We start from the raw sequence: 22,027 nt of genomic DNA, 5'->3' as shown, positions 1-22,027 counted from the left end.
TAAATTGACCAGTACTTTATCTATTTGTCTATTTTAATTTTTTTTTCAAAATACCTGCTTCTAGATTTATTTATTAACTTAATAACTCTTTTACTTTCAATTTTATTAATTTCTCCTTTAATTTTTAGGATCTCTAATTTAGTTTTCATCTGGGGATTTTTAATTTGTTCACTTTCAGGCTTTTTAATTTTTATGCCTAATTCATTGACCTTTGCCCTCCCCAATTTGTTAATATGTGCACTCAAGGATATAAAATTCCCCAGGAATACTGCTTTGACTGAATTCCATACATTTTGATAGGAATTCTCATCATTGAAATTTTCTATTAATTCTAATTTAATAATTGTTTGATTTGTTCTTTAACCGGTTTTGGAGAATCTTATTTAATTTCCAATTAAATTTTTATTTGGCTCCCCATGTACTCTTACTAATTATTTTAATCAGATGCATTATCATCTGAAAAAGTTACATTTACTATTTATGCTCTTTTGCCCTTGTTTGCCATGTTCTTATACCCTAGTACATGGTCAATCTATGTGAATGTACCATGTGCTGTTGAAAAGAAGGGGTATTTCTTTTTGTTCCTATTTATTTTCTCTACATTTCTATTAATTATTCTTTTAAGATTTCATTCAAATCTCTTACCTCTTTCTTATTTATTTTTTGGTTTGATTCATCTATATCTGATAGAGGAAGTTTCAGGTCTGCCACTAGTATAGTTTTACTATCTATTTCCTCCTTCAACTGCACTAGTTTATTCTTTAGAAATTTGGATGCTATACCATTTGGTGCATATATGTCGAGTACTGATATTTCCTCATTGTCTATACTGCTTTTTATCAGGATGTAATTATTTTTCTATCTCTTTTAATCAGATCTAGTTTTACTTTGGCTTTGTCAGATATCATGATTTCAATCCATGCCTTCTTTTTCATATTTGAAGCCCAATAGATTTTGCTTTAGCCTTTGACCCTCATTCTTTGTCTGTCTACCTACCTACTGTGTGTTTCTTGTAGACAACATATGGTAGGTTTTTTGTTTCTAATCCACTCTGCTAATTGCTTTCATTTTATGGATAATGTTCATCAAATTCACAATCAGAGTTATGATTGCCACCTCTGTATTCCTCAACATTTTATATCATCTCCTAGTTCTGTCCTTTCTTCTTTAGCTACTTCCTTTCAAACTAGTGGTTTGCTTTTAATCAGTCCCAATAATATCCACCCTTATTTTAGTTCCCTTTCTGCCCTTTCCTTTTTTGATCCTTTCTTATTTGTTTTAGGGTCTATTAAATTCACTCCCCCCTCTCTTTCTTTCCCTTTTTGTACTCCCCATTCCACTCCCTTCCTTAGTTTTTTCCTTCTCAGTTTCCCTTTATGGTAAGATAGAATTTGATACCCCAAGGTATTTAATGCTCTTCACTCTCAGAATTGATCCCACTAAGAGTAAGTTTTAAGTATTACCTTCTAGCCTTCTCTTCTTCTCCTTCTTATAATAATATTCTTCCCCTCTCCTTTCCATGTACAAATTTGTGTGATATACATTATCCTATTTATATTATTCCTTCAAATTATTCTTGGTGCCATCTTCTATTCACCCCCCCCTTTTTCTTTTTTTTACATGTTATATTAGACCACTTATTAGCCCAATCTCTACCTATTAATGATTCCTCTAATTACTATAATAGTGAATATAATTTTTGATAGTTACAAATCACATTTCCCTTTATTAAGCAATTTGAGCTAATTGAAGTCCTTAAAGAAGAAAATTGAAATACAATCATTTTTTTTTTCTTTCCCTTCTCTTTGTTATTTTCTTTTCATGTTTCTCTTGATTTTTATGTCTGGATTTCAACCTTTCTGCTGAGTTCTTGTCTTTTCTTTACAAATACTTGGAAATCTTCTATTTTATTGAATGCCCATAGTTTCTCCTAGAAGCATATAGTCAGTTTTGATGGGTAGGTGATCCTTTGTTGAAGACCCAATTCTCTTGCCTTTTTTGAATATCACATTCCAAGACTCGTGGTCCTTTAGTGTGGAAGCTGCCAGATCTTGTGTAATCCTGATTGATGCTCCTTGATGTATGAATTGTCTCTTTCTGGCTTCTTATAAACATTTCCCCTAAGCTTGAAAGCTCTTGAATTTGGCAATTTTATTCCTGGGGATTTTCTTTTGATGAGTTAGTGTATAGTATGTTCTTTCGATGTCTATTTTGCCCTCTTGTTCAAGAATATCTGGACAATTTTCTTAGATAATTCCTTGTAGTATGATATCTGTTCATATCTACCATTTCAGGTAGACAAATGATTCTCACATTTCCCCTTCTAGACCAATTTTCATGAACTTTTTTTCTCAGAGAGATATTTCATGTTTCCTTCTATTTCTGTCAGTCTTTTGACTTTGCTTTATTAATTCTTGTTGTTTTGAAAGATCATTGGCTACCAACTGTCCAATTCTGGTCTTTGAAGACTGGTTTTCCACTCTAATCTTTTGGTTTTCCAGTATAAACTTTTGATTTTCCTTTTCAACTTGGTCTTTCCTGCTTTTTATGACTTCCAGGTATTTAATTGTGCTATCCAATTTATTTATCATTTCATTTGATTCCCTTGTTTGTTTTTTTAATTTTCCAATTGGGAGTTCCTGTCTTTTAGACTGTTATTTTCTTTTTGAACTATTTCCAACTTTTCTTGTGAAACCTCCTCCATTTTTCTCAAAATATCAGATTTAAATTCTTCAAGAGTTTGTGGCTAATTTCTGGTTTTTTTGGGGGGGGGTTTGGGGGGAAGGTTTAGATACATTTTATTGTTTTTTGTCCTCCACTCTTACCTTAGTAGTCTGAATTTTTTTCTACCTAAAATTTATCCAGGGTCAAAATCTTCTTCTTGATCTTTCTGGTGGTTGGAAGTTGTATTGTCTGGACATTGTTTGCCATCTCTAAGCTGGTTTTTCCTTCCCTTTCAAGTCAGGAGTCTAAGTGAGAAGGGCAGACTCTCAGTGTATGGAGCTAAGGAGCATGTTTTTTGCCTGAGGTCACCTCTCAAGTCTCTGCATTTTCTACTGTTTGCAGCCCTTCTCTGCTCTATCTCCATGCCCAAGGTCTGTGCTCTTCCACCTGTTGGGGTCTCAAGAATAGCAGTGTTCAGAGGTAGGTCTTTGGTGATCTTAGCCAGCTTCCAAGAACCTAGAGGTGCACCTTACTCCTTCACTGATTCTATGGGAACTGGAATGGCCTCCTGGAAGTGATGCAGAGTGAAAGGAGCAAAACCATGAGAACATTGAACACAGAGAATGGTACACTGTGGTATAATCAAATGTAATGTATTTCCCTACTTGTAGCAATGCAGTGACCCAGTACAATTCTGAGGGATTTATGAGAAAGAACACTATCCAACCACATTCAGAGAAAGAACTGTGGGAGTAGAAACTGTAAGGGGTAGAAATGTGTGGGGTTTTCATAAAATGTTGGACTGGATTATATAAGAATAGGATCACCAGGAATTTAATTAATTCAAAAAAGATTTATTTTAACAATTTATTTATAAAATATAGAAAGAATGAAAATAATGAAAATCAGACAGAATAAGGTAAGCTATCTAGCCTAGACACTAAGTATTTTGCTTTTATCCCTGGCTCAGCTCAAGCAGGACTAATTAGCCCTTAGTCGGGAGAAAGGGGGGGGGGTCAACCTTGAGCCCAAGATCTGAGGATAGAGAAAGCCTCTCACCAGAGGCTAGTCCCTTCAGAAAATCCAGGAAATGAGTCAGCCTTTGTCACTCACCCCACAAGGTAGTTTAAGGAAAGTAGAAGCAGTCTGAGATCCTCAGTCAGAGCTCCTCCAAAGACAAGTCAAAGACAAAAAATGGAAGAATCTTCCTCACAGGAAGTTTTTGATATTTTTAAAGACCATCTCTTTGAGTCACTTCCTGTGACTTCCTTCCATTTTACATGTGCCAATTACAGCTAAAGCTTTGTTTAGGACTTCCCAGTCAGTTGATTCTGATTAGTTACCTACTATTGCACATGTGGGTCACAGACCTTCCCCACTCAAGTGTAAGTGGGATGTATAAACTTCTGGTGATTAAATCTAAAAATGGACAGGGCAGAAGTAATTTTATCATCACAAAGCACAGAAAAAACATAGGTCCTTGATCACATAGGTCAATGGGCATATGATTGGGGATATAGATTTTAAATGATCACCTTCTTGCAAATATCAATAATATGGAAATAGGTCTTGATCAATGACACATGTAAAACACAGTAGAATTGAGTGTTGACTACAGGAAGGGTATGGAAGGAAGGGAGGGAAAGAACATGAATCTTGTAACCATGGAAAAATATTCTAAACTAATTAATTAAATAAAGTTTCCCAAATTAAAAAAGTAAAAAGTAGTTGTAGTAATAAAGTATTTTATAGTGTTTAAAGCTTTGAAAAATATTTCACAAATATTTCATTTTATCCTCACAACTACTTTGTAAAATGTCCTATTATTATATACAATTTATATGTAAAGAAACTGAGGCAGAAAAAAAAATTGTTACTTGCCCAGGATCCCATAACTAGTAAGTGTCTAAGGCTCATTTGAAATTTCGTCTTTCTGACTCTAGGTACCACCTCATATTAAACATTGGTCTAGCTGTGAGAGATCATATGAATCTTCCCAAGAGAGAGAAAAATATATTTTCTTCATAGCTATGTAATCCTAGACAAATCATATAACCTCAATTACCTATCACATAACACTTTTCTTCCTTGGATCTGATACTTAACATTGACTTTAAGTCAAAGGGTAAAAGCTTCATGATATTTTTAAACCCTTACCTTCTGTTTTAGAATCTATACCATGTATTAGTTCCAAAGCTGAAGAGTCGTAAATGTTAGGCAAGGGGTTAAGTGACTTGCCCAAGGTCATAAAGCTAGGAATTGTCTGAGACCATATTTGATCTCAGGGTCTCCTTTCTCTAGATCTGACTCATGTAATAGTTAATTAAGAAATAATTAAGTAATCTGATTAATTAAAAATAGATTGTTAGTAAAAAGTAAGGTTTCATCATAGGGAGGTATAGAGCCTTTAAGGGAATGAATGAAGAATTCTTGGCAGGTCGGATGTATGGAATTTCCAGAGAACCACTAAGGAAAGATCAGTTGGGAATTTACCAGTTGTTCTCAGTCTCTCTGACACTTTGCTCTGGGAGGTGAGCACTCAGAGAGGAGGAATGTGACTTTACCTGTGATCACTCTAGGAAAAGTTTGGAAACTAGACATGGAAAGTTAACAGCTTGGAGAGAAGAGTTTTTTTTTTTAATTAATTAATTAATTTATTCATTTATTTATTTTTGTGAGAGAGTAGCAGACAGACTGCAGGTGGAGCTGATCTCCCCAGACAGGGAGCTTCAAGTTCAGACTCTGGCTGCCTCTGTGAAGGAGACCCCTGCTGAGTGGACCCCTCACTGCTTAAGAAGGAAAAACCGTTCATTTTACAAATAGAGGGAGATTGCTGTAGAAATTTATTATATAGGGAAACTATATCATTAAGATATATTTTAGAATAGTTTAGTAAGGTAGATTTATTTTAATAGATAAGAAAGGGACATAGGTTAGCTTTGGTTTTCCAAGGAAGAAGAAAATCTCTTGCAAGATAGTTTTGGGAATGGGTTTATAGATAGAACTTCTTATATTACAGAAAAATATAAATACTTCAATTCAATACTACTACATTCCTTTCCTTTCCTCTTAATAGTTCAGTAAATAGGAATAACTTATTTATAACAAGTTTCCAGCAATTTCCTAAATAGCTAATACAGTTGATTCCCTCAACAGTCAATAACTAACAACAGATATTAACAGTGATCAATAACAAGGGTCAATATTCCCTTTTATTCTCACAAACTACTGAGCCACCTATTTGCCCTCCCTCCTCCCCCAACCTCCGAAATCATGATATTTGAAAATTTTCTTTCTGGCTGCTTATTTATTTTTTCCTTGAGTTCTAGAATTAGGGCATAAAGATTATTAGAGTTTTTCATTAGGGATCTGTCTCAGTGAATAATAAGTGGTTTTTGGATTTCAATTTCTATTTTATACTCTGGTAGTAGGATATCAAGGAATTCTTATTAATAATTCCTTGAAATATAATTTTCTATAATCTTTATTATTTATCATGGCTTTTGGAGAATCCAAAAATTCTTATTTTTGTACCCTCCATTTATTTTAGTTCAATTATTTTCCAATGAGATATTTACATTTTTTTCCTATTTTTTAATCCTTTTGAATTTATTTTTTAGTCCAATGGAGTCATTAGCTTCCATTTTCTCAATTCTAAATTCTAAGGAATTATTTTCTTCAGTGAATTTTTTATACCTGCCCCCCCTCCCAAATTGGGCTAATTCTCCTTCTTAAGGACTTATTTTTTCCGGTGAATGTTTAAGCCTTTTTTTATTATTGGGAAATTCTTCTCTTTAAGAAATTTTTATCTTCAGTGGATTTTTGGTGCTTCATTTACTATTTGCCATTTCTGTTTTTTAAGGTATCATTTTCTTAGTTATTATAGTGCCTCTATTGGCTATTGATTCTGTTTTCATAATTTTATTGCATCATTATTTTCTTTTGCCACTTCTCTATCATGATAAATGAATTATATTTCTCAAATTTCTTTAAAACAACCAAAATTATCATTCCTTGGTGTTTAATTTTCTGTTGGGGATATTTTCATAACTTTGAAATCAGTATGTATATTTATGTTTTGCCTATATATGTTTTACTCTACAACAGTTGATACAAATAGTGGAGTCTGGACTTCAGAGAGTCCTTCCCTTTTCAATCTAGTCCTCAGCATTTCCTATGGGAAACAAATAAAATACTGTCATTTCTATTTTTCTTCATTTGGTTTAGAACTCTATTGAAATGCTAATATTTTGGGGTCAATATTTTGTTTCTGTTGACATGAATTTTCCCATTGGAATGTGCTATTATTCTTATGAATACACATTCAAACTCAATGCAACTAATTATGTTTTTTAAAATTTATTTTTATTTGGAATATTTTTCCATGGTTACATGACTCATTATTATTCCCACCCCTTTTATCTTCCCCCCTTCCAGAGCTGACAAACGATTACAACAAGTTATGCATGTATCATTGTTCAAAACCTATTTCCATATTATTCATTTACAATAGAGTGATCTTTTAACATCAAAACCCTAATCATAAAGCCATCAAACTACATGATTAATCACATGCTTTTCTTCTGCATCTCTGTTCCCATAGTTCTTTCTCTAGGTGTGAATAGCATTTTTTACCATAAATTCCTCTGGATTGTCCTGGTTCATTGCATTTCAGGTAGTAGAAACTTCTATTTCAGTCAATTGTGCCACATGTATCAGTCACTGTGTATAATGTTTTCCTGTTTCTCACTCTACATCAATTCCTGGAGGTCATTCCAGCTCACATAGAATTCTTCTACTTCTTTATTGCTTTTATCACAATAGTATTCCATCACCATCAGATACCACAATTTGTTCAGGATGCCCCAATTGAAGGGCATCCCTTCATTTTCCAATTTTTGTCACGACAAAGAGTACAGCTATGAATATTTTGCTGCAGGTATTTTTCCTTATTATCCCTATAGGGTACAAATCCAGTAGTAGTATAGCTGGATCAATGAACAAGCATTCTTTTAAAGCTCTTTGCCCTAATCCCAAATTGCCCACCAGAATGGTTGGTTTAAATTACAACTCCACCAGCTATGTATTAGTGTCCCAATTTTGCCACATCCCCTCCAACATTTATCACTTTCCTTTGCTGCCATATTGCCTAGTCTGCTAGGTATATGGAGGTACCTAAGAATTATTTTAATTTTCATTTCTCTAATCAGGAGAGATTTAGAATGCTTTTTCATGTGATTATTTATAGTTTTGATTCCATCATTTGAAAACTACCTATTCATTTCCCTTGACCATTTGTTGATTGGGTAATGGCTTGGTTTTTTTGTAAATTTGACTTCATTACTTATACATTTTGGAAATTAATCCTTTGTCAGAGAATCATGTTATAAAATGATTTCCCAGTTTGTTGCTTTCCTTCTAATTTTTATTTTATTGTTTTCATTTATATAAAACCTTTTTAATTTGATATAATGAAAGTTATTTATTTTACATTTTGTAGTGTTCTGTATCCACAGATATGACAGGTATACAATTCTATGTTTATGTAATTTATTTATGATTTCACTCTTTATATTTAAGTCATTTACCCATTTTGAATTTACCTTGGCATAGGGTGTAAGATGGTGATTTAAATATAACTTTCTGATATAACTCATGTTTTTAATTAGAGTTTCTTCAAAACTCTGCTAGGTGTGGAAGGGGTTACAGATAAAATACATGTGCTTTCATATTCACTAGTTTTGTGTTTCTCACTACAAAGTCATGAAGTAAATGGGAAACATCTATACATTGCTTGCAATCATTTAAATTCAAGAAATATTTATTCATTTTTCCTTTTATTTTATTGGACTAAATTTATTTCTCTACTGATTAGGATAGGGTTATCTAAATGCAAACAATAGTTTGAAAATCATAGTAATTTTGGCTTCTCTTTAAAAATCATTATATATTTAATTTTGTTTTCTTCTATAACTGCCATGTCAGTTATTTCTAGAATTAGGGCACATAATAATGGGGAGAAGAATAATCCTTGCTTTTTTCCTGCCTGTACTGGAAAGGCTTCTAGGAATTTTTCTTAAAAATGATACTAATAAACTGGCTTCAGATATATGCTTTTAATGCTATTAAAAAGACTTCTTTTGAGAAACACATAAATAAAAACCCAACTGCTTCTTTACATGGGTTGATGGGGATATGATTGGTGATGTAGAATCTAAATGATCACCCTGGTGCAATTATCAATAATAAGGAAATAGGTCTTGATCACTCATACATGTAAAACCCAGTGGAACTGTGCATTGGCTGTGATGGTGGGGAGGGAGAAGGGATGGGAGGGAAAGAACATGAATCATGTAGCCATGGAAAAATATTCTAAATTAATTAATTAAATAAAATATTTCAATTAAAATGATTCCTCTTCCTTCTCTTGATGTTAATTTTAAAATATCTTACATGAATATTGTATTCATCTTAATCATATTTAAATTCTGGCATACTAATTCTTTAGGTAGTCTATGATAAACTGAAAATCCATGTTTTCTTTGCCTGACTATTCCTGAGTATACCCAAATATTGTTGCAAACTAAGTGAGGTTCCAACATTCCATTTCATCTAAAGAATAATACATCTATTTCTCTCCAAAATTTTTTCATTCTTAACTGTATTCTTATTTTCACCAGTTTATTACTTTCTACTTTTTAGCTCCACTGACATTGCTTTTTATACAAAAATTGACTACAAAAAAATTGACATGAAATAATGAGAGAAAAGAACCTTAGAAATACCTATGTTTTGTTCATAAAACATACGTACATAAATAACCTTTTTATATTTAGTTTGTAACATATATATCTTTTACAAGAGACAGCATGATGAAAATGATATATAAGTACAGATTGTGAAAGACTTGGGTTCAAATGCCAACTCTGACAAACATTGCCTTTCTTACCCTAAGTGACTTAAATTTTCAACCATTTAGGAAATACACCAAAGTGAAAATGTTCAGAGAACATACAGACCTATATTAGTAGAGGATGTTTATCTACAAGTGATTTTCCTATTAGAAGAATTTACGTTCAGTCCCTATCCCTATATCTTTGACTCCTATGTGTTTCTGAGTTAGTATATGTGTGTACTTAAATAATCATGAGATTTGAACTCATAATGGTCAAATACATATTAATGGTTAATTAATGGTCAATAATATAAAAGTCAGTTACTATATTAACAAATGGCCAATTATAATATAATTTATTAATATGTTTGAGTCTTCTTCCAAATAAGGCTATTATAGATGAATAATTTATCCATTTATATACAGGATTGCTGTCAAAGTCAGTGAAATAAAAATAAAATAGTTTACAACATCAAGAATATCTTTATTTGACTGAAACTAAGCTACAATCCCTTTATGCTAACCCAGGAAAGGAAGTGGTATAAGGATATAAGTATTTATAGAGTGCCTACTATGTGTCAGGACCTGTATTAAGTAAGTGCTTTGAATAAATATTATTTCATTTGTTCCTCCCATCAACTCTGCAAGTTAGCTATTATTATGTGAATTTTACAAATAGGGAAACTTAAGCAAACAGAGGTTAAGTGTCTTGTCTAGGATCATTCTATTAATAGGTTTCTTGGGCCATATTTGAATTCAGGTCTTACTGGCTCCAAAAGTCTAGCTTTTCATTTACTATATCACCAACGAATATGCTATCTCAGGAAATCTAATAGGAAACTTCCATGCAAACTTTGTGGACTTGTTTTGGAGAATTTGGGGAAGGTATGGAGAAGAGCCACCCATAATGGGTAAATATGGAAGGGTTGGGATTTACACTGTAGTAACATATTCTCATATGGATGACATCAAGGACCCATTAAGATTTTAAATTATTTCCCTTTGAATGTGTCAGGTTTTTAACTTCTCTGAAAAGGATTATACAACAGAAATTGTTTCACGTTCTGATTTCTATAATATAATTGAGGTACATTTCTTCCAGAATCTATGTAAGTGAAATCAATTCCTATTTTGTTAAGCACATTGAAGATAGCATTAAAACCTACTGGTTGAAATGCTTTTTTATAATCAACAAATGTGAAGTGCATTGGAATTCAATATTCTTGGCATTTTTCTATTTGCTAATGTTGGTAATGGATGTAGACAGTAGTTGATCATCAGAGAGGAATATAATATTGTTCCTATTGATATGCATTCAAGGTCAAGTCAAGTTAACTCATTACATTTTAGGCACCTCAAGTGTCCTTACAATGAGCATAGTTGAAGAAGAGGTAACAAATGAAATAACTGTGCCTTGACCTATGTTTGCTTATTTCTTCCCTTGTGCAACTTTGAGAAATATATGGTAAATTAATTACATTTATATTTTATACACAATGTTTTCTACTATAATACTTTGGGTGCATGTTTAGGATTGATATTACTTCATTGTCTATGACACCTTTTAGGAAAATATAATTTTCTTCCTTATCTCTTTTAATTAAATCTGTTTTTTGCTTTAACCTTAGCTTTGTCTGAAATCATGATTGCTATTGCTCTATTTTTTTTTTACTTTAGCTGAGACATAATAAATTCTGCTCTAGTACTTTATTTTTAATCTGTGTGTCTCCCTTCTTCAAATGAGTTTTCCAGTTTTCTTTGATTTGTCATGACCCTAATTAAAGTTTTGTTGGCAAAGCTTCTGAAATGATTTGCTATATATTTCTCCATTGCATTTTACAGATGAAGAAACTGAGTCAAATGGGGTTAAAGCGTTTGAGGCAGATTTGAACTCGGGGAGATTAATCTTCCTGAATCTAATGTTAGCTCCCTATATGCTATTCCACCTAGCTGTCATATATTTTGGTAATTAATACTATAAAATATGTACTACTATTTGGCAAGGTTATTTTTTCTTGTTTCTTACAAAAATCATATATTGAGTCATCATTATATAATAGGGGAAAAATAAACTTTGAGATGGAAGACCATAGAGCTACCAATGTAACAATGGGTAAAGTCACTTGAGTTCTATTAAGCTATATTTCCCCCTCCTGGAAATGGAGATAATATTACTTACACTTCCTATTGCAAAACATTTTGTTTTTATGTGTATAAAATTATGTATTTATAAACAAATAATAATAATATTTGAAATTGTATCTATATAAATTTAATTAATAATAAGTTTTATCAGTCAAAATATTTATATTTCATTCCTCTGATAATGAATCTACTCACTGATAATAGATGCTTACTTTTATTAGAGGTGAGAGGAACTTTGCAGACAAAAGCTTGCTGATTTAATTTCAGTGGCTGAAATTCAGTCCAAGTTATTCTCTTCACCTTTTTTTTTTGTTTTGTTTTGTTTTTCATATCTTATCAAGTCCCTTCTAAACACTATGATTTAAATTCTGAGAACAAAGCACACAATGGTAATGTCTATTTGATGGTCAAACATAGCCTAAACTCTTTTGAAAGCTACCTCTATATGAAATAGCTTAGATTTTGTCAGAAATTTGGACAAATCATTTAAGTTATGCACTTAATTTAATGTTAATGATGTATATTTTTCAATATGGATATATGCTCTATTTTACCAAGTAATGCCCTTTCATGAGTTGTTTTCTCATTCAGTCCTTCAGGAAGCATTCATTAAATAAATAATGTGAGCAAAGGCAATAATGAAACCACTCCTGCTTTCATCGAGCTTACTTAACAGGGATAACAATATGATTTACATTCCAGACTGGGTGTGGCTGTAAAATAAGATACTGAAAACCGTAAAAATTATATAAATGTTATATTATTTAGATAGAAAAAATAAAGAAAATAAAATGTAATCTGTGAGAACAATTAATTGCTAAGTGGATCATGAAAGAGGTGGTCACACTTTAGCTTAGCTTTTATTAAAACTCAGTTTCTAAGAGATGTAGGTAAGCATGAAGTATAATGCATTCATGAGATTATGGGAAGGTATGGAAATATAATTGTAAGCTTGAACCTGTCACTCATTTTTTTTTTAATTTGGTCAATTTCAAACATTATTTCTTGATTACAAAAATCATTTTCTATTCCACCCTTCCCTCCCCCACCCTTGCCATAGCTGACCTGAAATTCCACTGGGTATTACATGTGACCTTGATCAGAACCCATTTCCATATAGTTGATGTTTGCACTAAGATGTTCCTTTAGGGTCTATATCCCCAGTCATGTCCCCTCAACCCATGTAATCAAGCAGTTGTTTTGCTTCTGTGTTTCTACTCCGACAGTTTTTCCTCTGAATGTGGATTGTGTTATTTCTCATAGATCCCAGCAAGTTGTTCAGGATCACTGCATTGCCACTAATGAGAAGTCCATTACATTCGATTGTACCACAGTGTATCAGTCACTGTGTACAATGTTCTCCTGGTTCTGCTCCTTTCGCTCTGCATTACTTCCTGGAGGTTGTTCCAGTTCTCATGGAATGCCTCCACTTTATTATTCCTTTGAGCCCATTAGTATTCCATCACCAGCAGATATCACAATTTGTTCAGCCATTCCCCAATTGAAGGGCATCCCCTCATTTTCCAATTTTTTGCCACCACAAAGAGCGCAATTATGAATGTGCTTGTACATGTATTTTTCCTTATTATCCCTTTGGGGTACAAACCCAGCAGTGCTATGTCTGGATCAAAGGGTAGACAGTCTTTTAACATCCTTTGGGCATAGTTCCAAATTGCCCTCCAGAATGGTTGGATCAATTCTCAACTCCACCAGTAATGCATCAATGTCCCAACTTTGCCACATCCCCTCCAGCATTCATTAGTTTCCTTTGCTGTCCTATTAGCCAATCTGCTAGGTGTGAGGTGATACCTCAGAGTTGTTTTGATTTGCATCTCTCTGATTATAAGAGATTTAGAACACTTTTTCATGTGCTTATTAATGGTTTTGATTTCTTTTACTGAAAATTGCCTATTCATGTCCCTTGCCCTTGTCTCCAATTTATCAATTGGAGAATGGCTTAATTTTTGGTACAATTGATTTAGCTCTTTGTAAATTTGAGTAATTAGACCTTTGTCAGAGGTTTTTGTTATGAAGATTGTTTCCCAATTTTTTATTTCCCTTCTGATTTTGGTTACATTGCTTTTCTTTATACAAAATCTTTTTAATTTGATGTAGTCGAAATTATTTATTTTATATTTTTTGAATCATTCTAAATCTTGCTTGGTTTTAAAATCTTTCCTTTCCCAAAAGTCTGATGTATAGTAATCTGTGTTCACCTAATTTATTTATAGTTTCCTTCTTTATATTCAGGTCATTCGCCCATTCTGAGTTTATCTTGATGGAGGATGTGAGATGTTGATCCAAACCCAATCTCTCCCATAATGTCTTCCAATTTTCCAAGCAGTTTTTATTAAATAGTGGATTTTGGTCCCCAAACCTTTTGTCAAAGGCTTTTTCTGTGTTTATTGAGATAATCATGTGATTTTTGTTGGTTTGCTTGTTGATATGGTCAATTATGTGGATGGTTTCCCTATTATTGAATCATCTTTGCATACCTGGTATAAATCCCACCTGATCATAGTGAATAACCATCATGATGATTTGCTGGATTCTTTTTGCTAGTATCCTATTTAAAATGTTTGCCTCTATATTCATTAAGAAGATTGGCCTATAGTTTTCTTTCTCTGTTTTTAATCTGCCTGGCTTTGGGATCAGTACCATGTTTGTGTCATAAAATGAATTTGGTAGAACCCCTTCTTGGCTTATGCTGTCAAATAGTTTGTATAATATTGGGATTAGTTGTTCTTTGAATGTTTGATAGAATTCATTTGTGAATCATCTGGCTCTGGGGAATTTTTCTTAGGGAGTTCATTGATGGCTAGTTCAGTTTCTTTTTCTGATATGGGATTATTTAAGAATTCTATTTCTAGGTGAAGAGGAGGAGGAGGAGAAGGAAGAGGGGAGGAGTCAGCTGTGGCACCTGCTCCAGCTGCTTGCTGCTTCTGTTCCCGGATCCTGGGCCCCAGTTCTTACCATGGCGGATCCAGAGGTCTGCTGCTTCCTCACCAAGCTCTTGTGCAAGAACAAGTCGGGGTCCTCGGATGTCCAGGGTTTGAGCCAGAAGATCGGCTGGTCGGAGGCGCAGCTAAGCCAGATCCTGCAGGAGGCCAGGCCCGAGCGCTTCCTGCTGGTGGAGGACGAGGACCCCTCCGTGGCCATGGCGGTGGCTGTGAGTCCCTTGCGCCTCTGCGGCTACTACCTGAGGGACGAGTGTGACAGCTGTGAGAGGCTACACCTTTGTAAACTGTTCGTGCAGGATAGGTGCAGGTATAAAAAGCAGGGGTACAAATGCAGATTTTCCCATGATATTCATTTGCCTGGGAATAGCAAAATCCTGAAAAATAATGCACTTTTTGCTATCAATGAATCAGAGCTTAAAGTCCTGCTTTATCAGAATGATCCTTCCCTTTTGCCTGAGGTCTGTCCCTTCTATAGCAGAGGTGAAGGGCCTCATGGATCCTGCAACCTCCAGGATAACTGCACGAAGCTCCATGTTTGTAAGCATTTCATTTGGAGAGAATGTCGGTTTCAAAAGTGCAAGCGATCTCATGATCTACATACTGAAAATGCGATGAAATTACTGAGGGATCAAGGATTGAATGCCTCCACCATCTTGAACATTCAGAGAATCTGCAAGTTTAAGCATGGAGAGATCTGCAAGTCCTTTGACAAGAAGAAAGGTAAGAAATGGAAGGGCTATCATGAACAATGGTTTGTTCTGCAAATTTGGAGAAATCTTCTATGCCTCACATTGCTTGGTCAGTCTCAATGAGAAAATCCATATGATAATCTTTTAGCTAGAGTCCATCTGCTCCAATTCTTTTATTTTATAGATCAAGAATCTCCAGATTTTAAAGATTTTAAGTAACTTGTCCAAGCTCACTTAGGGTGTATTGTTCTTTCATATGAAATTTTTTTATTGATATCTTTTGACTTTTTTATTGCACCTTCATTTCAAAATAAAACTCCCACCTCCCCCATAGAGAAAACTATCTTTTGTAACTAAGAGTTAAGAAGAAACTACTTGACAAAACTAACCAAATGTCAATGAAGGCTGAAACTGTGCAAAATGTTTTATATCCTTCATCTCTTATCTCTGAAAAGAAATGAGGAAGGCATGTGTTACTCACCTCTTCTTACTAATCCTATTCAGTCTCATTTCTCCTTTTTTTGCCTTGTCATTATCGTTATCATTGTTTATATTATTTTCTTGTTTTTTTCTTACTCTTCTTAATTTTAGCTCATTTATATCTTCCCATGCTCTTCTCTGAAGAATACTCTTCTGAGTTTTTAATCTATTGTTTTTTTTTAATACAGTGATAAATGTATCACAATTTATTAACCATTTGTTTATTGATGAACAAAGAAGTAAGGAAGGCACATTTTACTCATCTGTTCTTTAGAGGCAAACTTACTAATTCTACTCACTCGTTACCCCTTTTTTGTCATTTGTCATTAAGTTGTTATTATTGTTTATATTATTTTCTTGTTTTTATTAACTTTTTTATTCTTATAACTTTTTTTTTATTTTTGTAATTTAACATGTTTTATTCTTTTTTTTTTAAACCCTTATCTTCCGTCTTGGAACCAATACTGTGTATTGGCTCCAAGGCAGAAGAGTGGTAAGGGTTAGGCAATGGGGGTCAAGTGACTTGCCCAGGGTCATACAGCTGGGAAGTGGCTGAGGCCAGATTTGAACCTAGGACCTCCTGTCTCTAGGCCTGGTTCTCAATCCACTGAGCTACCCAGCTGCCCCCTTGTTTTATTCTTCATGTTAGCTTATTTAAGTTTTCCCATGCCCTTTCTGAAGAATACCTTTCTTACTCTCCTCTGAGCTTTTTTATCTATTGTTTTTTCAATGCAATGATACATGTGCCATAATTTATTAGCCATTTGTTTACTGAGGGGCATCTACTTTGTTTCCAGTTCTTAACAACCACAAAAAATTTCTTGGTTTATTCTTTTTTAAACCCTTACCTTCTGGCTTGGAACCAATACCATGTATTGATTCCAAGGCAGAAAACTGGTAAGGGCTAGGCAATGGGGATTAAGTGACTTGCCCAGGGTCATACAGCTGAGAAGTGTCTGAGGCCAGATTTCAACCAAGAGCCTCCTGTCTTTAGGCCTGGCTCTCAATCCACTAAGCTACCCAGCTGCCCCCAGTTTATTCTTTTATACTCTTTTAAAATGAATATCTTGAGTGTTCCTTGGTAGGTTGACTCCTAGACATTTTATGTATTTTGTAGCTATTTTTAATGAGAAATTCCTTTTTGATATTTCCTCCTGGATTTCATTGCTAGATAGAAACACTAGTGTTTTTTTTTTGTGGACTTATTTTGAATCTCATTCCTTAATGAGGTTATTAATTATCTCATTTTCTTTGCTGATTCTATGAGTATTTCTAAGTAAATCATAATTTCAATAGTAGTTGAGATTAATATTTTTTAACCCTTAAATTCTGTCTTGGAATCAATACTGTGTATTGGTTCCAAGGCAGAAGAGTGGTAAGGGCTAGGCAATGGGGGTCAAGTGACTTGCCCAGGGTCATACAGCTGGGAAGTGTCTGAGGTCTGATTTGAACCTAGGACCTCCCATCTCTGGGCCTGGCTCTCAATCCACTGAGCTACCCAGCTGTCCCCTAGGGTTAATTTTAATCTCTTATTTTACAGTGTTTATGCCTTTAATATCTTTCTCTTGTCTCATTTCTATTCATAACATTTCTAGAAAATGGATAATAAGTGGGGATAGTATCTTTCATTATTTCCATGTCTATTGGGAAATTTCCTAAGATTTCACCATTGCTAATAATACTAGCTTTCTGTTACATACTTTTTATCATTAAAAAGGGAACCTTCTATGCTTATGTTTGTAAGATTTATTTCAGCATGAATGAGTATTGTACTTTGTTAGAGGCCTTTTCTGCATTTATTCAGTGGGAGAGCCCCCTCACTCCATTTTGCTCTTGGTTTTTGACTTCTGTCATTTTGAGGTGCTTTTTAAAGATTGGTTTCAAAGAATTGTCAAAGCCATTTCAGCTTTTGCTGCTACTAAGCTGCCATGTAGACTCCACTCCTTAGGATTCTCCTTTTCTGTATCTATTGATAAAATATGTCTTTTGGTGGAATTTTAAAATGTAATTTATTGTGTTAATTTCCTCCTAATTTTGAACTACTTTTATCTCTCTGTTATAAATCTGACATGTTTCTAGTGAATAAACTTTTGATGCTGTTGTAATCTTTTTGTAATGATTTTATTTAAAATTTCAATTAATATTCATTAGTCTTATCGACATCTAGTTCTCTTTGCTTTAACCTTCCCATACAGGTAGTAAGTAGAAGAACTTGGACTTGTGCCCTGTTCTTCTGCCTCCACACCCAGTGATCTTTCTAACATATTATATTGTCTATGAAATTTAGCCATTTATCTGGCAAACCAGGATTATTTCTCCAATAGTGCCACTGTTGGGATGTTTTGTTGAAAAGCTCTGTTGATGTAAATTTGCACAATTGGATAGCCTATTCTAGATCTATTTTTGTTCTTATGTAAGCTCTGATAAAATCAGATTAAATCAATATATGTGACATGATTATTTTTTCTTAATCAATTTGTTTGTTAGATTAAAGATTAGATATTAAGTTCCTTTTATGAAACAAATATGGTGATGATACCTAAACCAGGAAAAACAAAAACAGAGAAAGGAAATTTTAGGCCATATTTCATTAATGAATATAGATGCAAAAATCCTAAATAAAATGCTGGGAGACTACAAAAATATAATCACAAATATTGTACATTATGAACAAACAAGATTTATACCAGATATATAGAGATAGCTTAATATAAAGAAAGCTATTAGCTCTTATTAGTTTAAAAACTATTGTTTTAACTATAATATCACTAATAGTTGTTTTAATTCCAGTATTATTAATCATTATAACTGTTATTAATTTGATTAGAATCAATTAACAAAAATCATATTATCAATAGATGTTGAAAAAGCTTTTGAAAAAATACAATATTCATTCCTAGTAAAAAAGCTTAAAAAGCATAGAGGCAGATGGATTTTTCCTTAGGATAATAAGAAATATATACCAAAACCCATCAGCAAACATTATCTGTAACAGGGATAAGTTAGAAGCCTTCCTATAGGATCAGGAGTTTTGTAACAAGGCTGGTTGATATCACCAATATTATTTAATATTTTATTAGAAATGTGATTAGAAATTAGAAATTATTAGAAATGCTAGTATAAGAGAATAAAAATAAATTGAAAGAATAAGAATGGTCAAAAAATTATAAAACTCTATTTTTGTAGATGATGGATCCTGAGGATTCAATTAAAAATGAGTTGAAACCATCAATAATTTTATATATCCACATATATATGGATGTATAAAATAAACCCACACAAATTGTCAGCATTTCTATATATTTATTATCTTTTGAGTACCCATGTGTTTAACCATTCATATGTACATGAACACATCCATAAATGTATAGATTTTCCTAGTCATGTTCATTCAAAAGCAATATTAAGAATCCCTAGCTTAGAGAGAAAAGAATCAGAATTGAGAAGAAAAGAACACTTAAGCTCCTTAACATTTCAGTTCTCCTTCCTCATGAGTTCCCAAGTGATTTTTCTTAAGCAGACATCTGATCATGTCACTTCTCTATTCAACAAACTCCTTACAAAAATAAACTCTTAAAATTTTTAAAAATGAAAAAAAAGAATTCTATTTCTTCTTCTGTAAATCTAGGCAATTCACATTTTTGTAAATATTCATCAATATTACCTAGATTGGCATATTTTTTGCCATATAATTGGGCTAAATAGTTTTTAATGGTTGCTTGAATTTTGTCTTCATTGGAGGTGATGTCTCCCTTTTCATCTATGGTACTGTTAATTTGGTTTTCTTCTTTCATTTTTTTTTTAGATTGACCAGTATATTGTCTATTTTGTTTATTTTTTCAAAATGTCAGCTTCTAGTCTTATTAAGTCAATATTTCTTTGACTTTCAATTTTACTGATTTCTCCTTTGATTTTTAGGATCTCTAATTTAGTCTTCATCTGAGAATTTTTAATTTGTTCACTTACAAGTTTTTTGATCTGCATATCCAATTCATTGACCTCTGCCCTCCCTAATTTGTTAATATATAAATGGAAAGATATGAATTTTCACCTGAGTACTGCTTTGGCTGCATCCCATAGAATTTGAAAGGATGTCTCATCATTGCCATTTTCTTCAATGAAATTATTAATTGTTTCTATGATTTGTTCTCTAAATTACTGATTTTGGAGAATCATATTATTTAATTTCCAATTAAATCTCCTTCTTATGAGAGTATTTTTCCCCTCCCCTTCCCATGCATATCTATGTGTGATGAAGATTATCCTATTTATTTTATTTCTTCATGTATCTCTTGGTGCCATCTTCTATTCCCCCCTACCTTTCTGTTTGTTTTTTTTTTTTGCATATCATCTTATAGCACTTATTACACCAATTTCTTCCTGTGAATGATTCTTCTAATGACTATAATAGTGAATATAATTTTTGAGAGTTACAAATAACATTTTACCCATATATTAATATAAATAATTTGAACTTATTGTAGCCCTTAAAGAAGAAAGTTTAATAAAAAAAAACATTTTCCCCCTTTTCCCTCTCTTTCTTATTAACCTTTTCATGTTTTCCTTGATCTTTGTGTTTGGATATCAAACTTCCCTCTTAGTTCTGGTCTTTCCTTTACAAATACTTAGAAATCTTCTATTTTGTTGAATGTCCATATTTCCCCTAGAAGTATAGAGTCATTTTTGATGTATAGATGATTTTTGGTTGAAGAACCAATTCTCTTGCCTTTCTGAATATCACATTCCAAGTCTTGTGATCCTTTAGTGTGGAAGCTGCCAGGTCTTGTGTAATCCTTGGTATCGGAATTGTATCTTTTTGGCTTCTTGCAGAATTTTATTCTGAGCTTGAAAGCTCTTGTATTTGGCAATTACATTTCTGGGAGTTGCCTTTTGAAGATTTAGTGTGGAGGGTATTCTATGAACTCTTTCAATGTCAATTTTGACCCCATGTTCAAGAACATCAGGGCAGTTTTCTTGCGTAATTTCTTATAGTATGACACCAAGATTTCTGTTTATTTCTGGCTTTTTAGGTAGACCAATGATTCTCAAATTTTCTCTCTTTCCTCTGTTTTTCTGATTTCTCACCTTGTCAGTGAAATATTTTATGTTTTCTTCTATTTTGTCAGTCTTTTGACTTTGCTTTACTAATTCTTGCTGTTTTGCAAGATCATTGACTTCCAGTTGGCTAATTCTGTTCTTTAAAGACTGGTTTTCCTTTACAGTTTGATCTATTCTGCTTTTTGTAGCTTCCAGCTATTTCTCCAGTTGGGAATTCTTGTACTTTAAACCATTATTTTCTTTTTTAACTATTTCCCACTTTTCTTGGCAGAAAGCTTTCATATTTTTGATAAGCTTCAATTTAAATTCTTCAAGAGCTTGTGGACAATTTTCATTTTTGGAAGGTTTTAGTGTATTTATTTGAATTTTCTCTTCTATTTCCTCTGTAAGCTGGGTTTTTCCTCTGTAAAAATTATCCATATTCAAACCCTTCTTATTTTTCTTGGTAGAGGGAGGTTGTTATTCCTGGGCAGTATTTGCCATCACTGTGGTGGTTTTTCCTTTCTTTTTTAGTCAGAAATCAGAGTGAGATGGGCAGGCTCTCTGTGTATGGAGTTAAGGAGCAAGGATTTTGCCTGAGGCAAGCTCTCCAATCTCCTCAGCTTCTGCTGTTTGCTGCCTTTCTCTGTGCTATCTTACTGTGAGCACCCATGGTCTGTGCTCTTCAGCTGCTCTCAGGGGTAGGTCTTTGGTGGTCTTAGTCAGCTGCCAAAGACCTGGAGGTGCCCCTCACTCACTCAAGAGGTGTACCTTGTTCACTCACTAATTCTTGCATATGCTGAATCTGTCTCTGACTCTGAAGGTGGGGTGGGGGAGTAGATCAGTTCATGTTTAGTTTTCTTGAGAGCTATTTGAACCCCTTATAGTGTAGAAATTCCCAAATCCCATGTACCTTCAATGATGCGCCCTACTGCAGTGTCCCTTCATTCATATGAATTTGGTTTTTTTTTTGTCTTTTGAGGTAGTCTCTATTGGTAGGTGCTGAGGAGAGGAAGAGTCCTGTATCTAGATTGCTGCCATGTTTACCCGGAAGTCCTGTCACTCATTTTGAAAGGAAAACAGTAGAGTTTTATGTTTAACATAGAGGCAGAGGGGAACTGAGAATACTTTTAAGAAATCGAGGCTCATTTTATCTC

The 22,027-nt window shown here is 33.4% G+C and overlaps 1 protein-coding gene across 1 annotated transcript in view; it reads left to right on the top strand.

Moving 5' to 3' along the window:
• Positions 1–14,678: 14,678 nt before the first annotated feature.
• The window catches only part of ZC3HAV1L (zinc finger CCCH-type containing, antiviral 1 like), a 116,357-nt gene continuing 109,008 nt past the window's right edge, over positions 14,679–22,027 (top strand). The window contains exon 1 of the mRNA XM_056803797.1: positions 14,679–15,384. Within this exon, the coding sequence (XP_056659775.1) occupies positions 14,679–15,384 (706 nt within the window). The remainder of the gene's footprint in view (positions 15,385–22,027) is intronic.

The sequence above is a fragment of the Monodelphis domestica genome, chromosome 6 (genome assembly GCF_027887165.1).
Source record: "Monodelphis domestica isolate mMonDom1 chromosome 6, mMonDom1.pri, whole genome shotgun sequence".
Lineage (NCBI taxonomy): Eukaryota > Metazoa > Chordata > Mammalia > Didelphimorphia > Didelphidae > Monodelphis > Monodelphis domestica.
Note: the sequence above shows the minus strand (reverse complement) of the source record. Positions and strands in the feature narration are given on the sequence as shown.